The sequence below is a fragment of the Aulostomus chinensis genome, chromosome 20, assembly GCF_037954235.1.
Source record: "Aulostomus chinensis isolate RoL2024-O1b breed Wild chromosome 20, RoL_Achi_v1.0, whole genome shotgun sequence".
Classification (NCBI taxonomy): Eukaryota; Metazoa; Chordata; class Actinopteri; order Syngnathiformes; family Aulostomidae; genus Aulostomus; species Aulostomus chinensis.
Window position 1 is genome coordinate 562,501 of NC_141339.1, and position 3,789 is coordinate 566,289.

General features: G+C 52.7%; 1 protein-coding gene across 1 annotated transcript in view; it reads right to left on the reverse strand.

Annotated features, from left to right (window-relative positions):
* psmb10 (proteasome 20S subunit beta 10) overlaps positions 1 to 2,847 on the reverse strand; it is a 7,765-nt gene extending 4,918 nt beyond the window's left edge. Inside the window, exon 1 of the mRNA XM_086188827.1 lies at positions 2,646 to 2,847. Coding sequence (XP_086044953.1) covers positions 2,646 to 2,710 — 65 coding nt within the window. The 5' untranslated portion in view covers positions 2,711 to 2,847. The remainder of the gene's footprint in view (positions 1 to 2,645) is intronic.
* Between the last annotated feature and the right edge of the window lie 942 nt (positions 2,848 to 3,789).

A 3,789-nucleotide genomic window follows, 5' to 3' on the forward strand; every position in this document is an offset into this window, starting at 1 on the left:
CTCCTAGCGCCATATAAATGAGTATGTGGGCGGTCCTGAGCCGGCTGACTCACCTACCAAGTCTTAGGTTGGGTTTCTCTCACACAAACACAGGTTTTTCATTCGGTGGGTGACAAAAACTGAAGCATTTTTTTAAGCAGTGTTTTGTCGTAGGGTGATTATCGTGACGTACGTGCATGCAAATGTCGGACTGTCAGTGTATCAGGCAGCATCACATGACTCCGCTCCTGGCTTCGTCTGCTAACAGCTTGATGTGGACGCTGCTACAGTGGTGGAATGGGGCACTGGAGCGTTGCTCCTCATCAGGCTCTACGTCAAACCGTCAACATGAAGTATCTATGGTGGAGAGGACTGCACTTTCATCCTAGAGTGAGTTACAGGAACATCTTAACCTGGACTGTCTGAGCAGAGGAAGATCATTAAAGTAGGATGAAGTCTATGACTGCTACATCTGGTACTGGAGGTGAAGTTGTGATGGACGATACTGCTGGTTTTTATTTAGCTGCCTGGTAGTTTCACCTATCAATTTTCCTCTTCTCCAGGATAGGGCTAGGGTTAGGGCTAGGGTTAGGGCTAGGGTTAGGGCTAGGGTTAGGGTTAGGGCTAGGGTTAGGGCTAGGGTTAGGGCTAGGGTTAGGGTTAGGGCTAGGGTTAGGGCTAGGGTTAGGGTTAGGGCTAGGGTTAGAGGTTAGGGCTAGGGTTAGGGTTAGGGCTAGGGTTAGAGGTTAGGGCTAGGGTTAGGGTTAGGGTTAGGGTTAGGGCTAGGGTTAGGGCTAGGGTTAGGGCTAGGGTTAGGGTTAGGGCTAGGGTTAGGGTTAGGGCTAGGGTTAGAGGTTAGGGCTAGGGTTACAGGTTAGGGCTAGGGTTAGGGTTAGGGCTAGGCTTAGGGCTAGGGTTAGGGCTAGGGCTAGGGCTAGGGTTAGGGTTAGGGCTAGGGTTACAGGTTAGGGCTAGGGTTAGAGGTTAGGGCTAGGGTTAGGGCTAGGGTTAGGGTTAGGCCTAGGGTTAGGGCTAGGGTTAGAGGTTAGGGTTAGGGTTAGGGCTAGGGTTAGAGGTTAGGGCTAGGGTTAGGGCTAGGGTTAGGGTTAGGCCTAGGGTTAGGGGTAGGGTTAGAGGTTAGGGTTAGGGCTAGGGTTAGAGGTTAGGGCTAGGGTTAGGGCTAGGGTTAGGGTTAGGCCTAAGGTTAGGGCTAGGGTTAGAGGTTAGGGTTAGGGTTAGGGCTAGGGTTAGAGGTTAGGGCTAGGGTTAGGGCTAGGGTTAGGGTTAGGCCTAGGGTTAGGGGTAGGGTTAGAGGTTAGGGTTAGGGCTAGGGTTAGAGGTTAGGGCTAGGGTTAGGGCTAGGGTTAGGGTTAGGCCTAGGGTTAGGGCTATGGTTAGGGTTAGGGTTAGGGTTAGGGCTAGGGTTAGGGCTAGGGTTAGAGGTTAGGGCTAGGGTTAGAGGTTAGGGCTAGGGTTAGGGCTAGGGTTAGGGTTAGGCCTAGGGTTAGGGCTAGGGTTAGGGGTTAGGGTTAGGGTTAGGGCTAGGGTTAGAGGTTAGGGCTAGGGTTAGGGTTAGGCCTAGGGTTAGGGGTAGGGTTAGAGGTTAGGGTTAGGGCTAGGGTTAGAGGTTAGGGCTAGGGTTAGGGTTAGGCCTAGGGTTAGGGCTAGGGTTAGAGGTTAGGGCTAGGGTTAGAGGTTAGGGCCAGGGTTAGGGTTAGGGCTAGGCTTAGGGTTAGGGTTAGGGTTAGGGTTAGAGGTTAGGGTTAGGGTTAGGGCTAGGGTTAGAGGTTAGGGTTAGGGTTAGGGTTAGGGCTAGGGTTAGGGTTAGGGTTAGGGTTAGAGGTTAGGGTTAGGGTTAGGGCTAGGGTTAGAGGTTAGGGTTAGGGTTAGGGCTAGGGTTAGAGGTTAGGGCTAGTGTTAGGGTTAGGGCTAGGCTTAGGGTTAGGGTTAGGGTTAGAGGTTAGGGTTAGGGTTAGGGTTAGGGCTAAGGTTAGGGCTGGGGTTAGGGCTAAGGTTAGGGCTGGGGTTAGGGTTAGGGTTAGGGTTCGGTAAACCCAGAAACAGAATCAAACCAGGAAGCTGGATGATTCAGGGATATCGATGAAAACAGGTTTCCTCGCAGTGTTGATCCTCTATTGTTTGAGTGCCTCCATGTTGAGGTATCTAACCTGGCATAGAGGATTTCTTCAGAGCTCTGCCTGCTTCAGCTGCAGGTCAGGAAACCCAACTAAGTTTATGGTTGGAACAACCTTTCAAAAATGTACTTATCTGAGTCTCTCTTATTTTCACCGACGCTAATGGACCCAAAGCACCAACAGAGAGCTCAAACAGAGGTGGGACATGAGATTCAGCCTTTACATGGATAGAAAACTTTAACATCTTTTCCTGTTCTACTGTTTTTGTTGTTTCTATTGGCAGTGTATGTGTGGCCTGAGATGGCACATAAAGTTGAAGTCATGTGACCCTGGCATAGTTCTTCCGAGGCTACTTAGCACACTTAGCACTGCTAACCGTAGCATCCAGGCTTCCAGCATCATGAGAGGGTTCATTAGTGGAGATGATCTTGATGAACTGAACCTGGAAGATCATCAACTTCTGCTGTCAATCACCCTCCAAAATCAACAACGCCGCGCAGACGCGGACCTCCTCCACCTCCAGGTTTTTACCTGCGGCTGTTCTCGAAGCTGAATCCTCCCGTCGGCGACTCGCTGGGCTTCCGGCTGTGGATCATGATGACGGTGGGTGCGGGACAAGATAAAGGATCAGAGGATCAGAACCGAACCCGCCGTCACGTTGCTGCCACGGGTCTTCACTTTTACTTTTACTTCAGAGGCAGGGAGTCAAACTTCCTGCTCCGCGCTGCGGAAAAAAAATACCCACGTGATGTAAAAGCAGCGAGCCCATAGGCTGAGGAGGAGGCGGGGCCGAGCGCTGACCTGGTGTCAGGTCATGCACTTGGAGAAATTCAACAGTAGAAACTGACTGTTAGGACAAGGACTAGGACCAGGGTTAAAACCAGTACTAGGACAAGGACTAAGACCAGGACCAGGGTTAGGAATAAGACTGGGTCAGGACTAGGACTAGAGTCAGAACTAGGGCTAGGACTAGGATTACAGTCAGGACTAGGACATAGGACAAGGCCTAGTACCAGGATTAGGGTTAGGGTTGGGCAGGTGTTGCTGCTGGTGCCGCTGGTGCTGCTGGTGATGGTGCTGGTCCTGGTGCTGGTTCTGCTGGTGCTGCTGCTGGTGCCTCTATTGCTGCTGGTACTGCTGCTGGTGCCTCTAGTGCTGCGGCTGCTGCTGGTGCCTCTAGTGCTGCTGGTACTGCTGCTGGTGCCTCTAGTGCTGCTGGTACTGTTGCTGGTGCCTCTAGTGCTGCTGGTGCTGCTGGTGGTGCCTCTAGTGCTGCTGGTGCCTCTAGTGCTGCTGCTGGAGCTGCTGCTGGTGCTACTGCTGCTGCTAGTGCCTCTAGTGCTGCTGGTGCTGCTGGAGCTGCTGCTGCTGGTGCTGCTAGTGCCTTGAGTGCTGGTGCTGCTGCTGGTTCTGCTGGTGCGTCTGGTTCTGCTGGTGCTGCTGCTGCTGGTTCTGCTGCTGCTGCTGGTTCTGCTGGTGCTGCTGGTGCTGCTGCTGCTGGTTCTGCTGCTGCTGCTGGTTCTGCTGGTGCATCTGGTTCTGCTAGTGCTGCTGCATGAATGTGAAGCTAAAGTTCCGATCCGCCTCTGGTGCAGTGGTGCCAGTTCATGCAGCTCCACCTTGGCATGTAGCTGTGGTTGACCTCTGGACCTCCCCAGCAGCCTGAAAGAGGGAG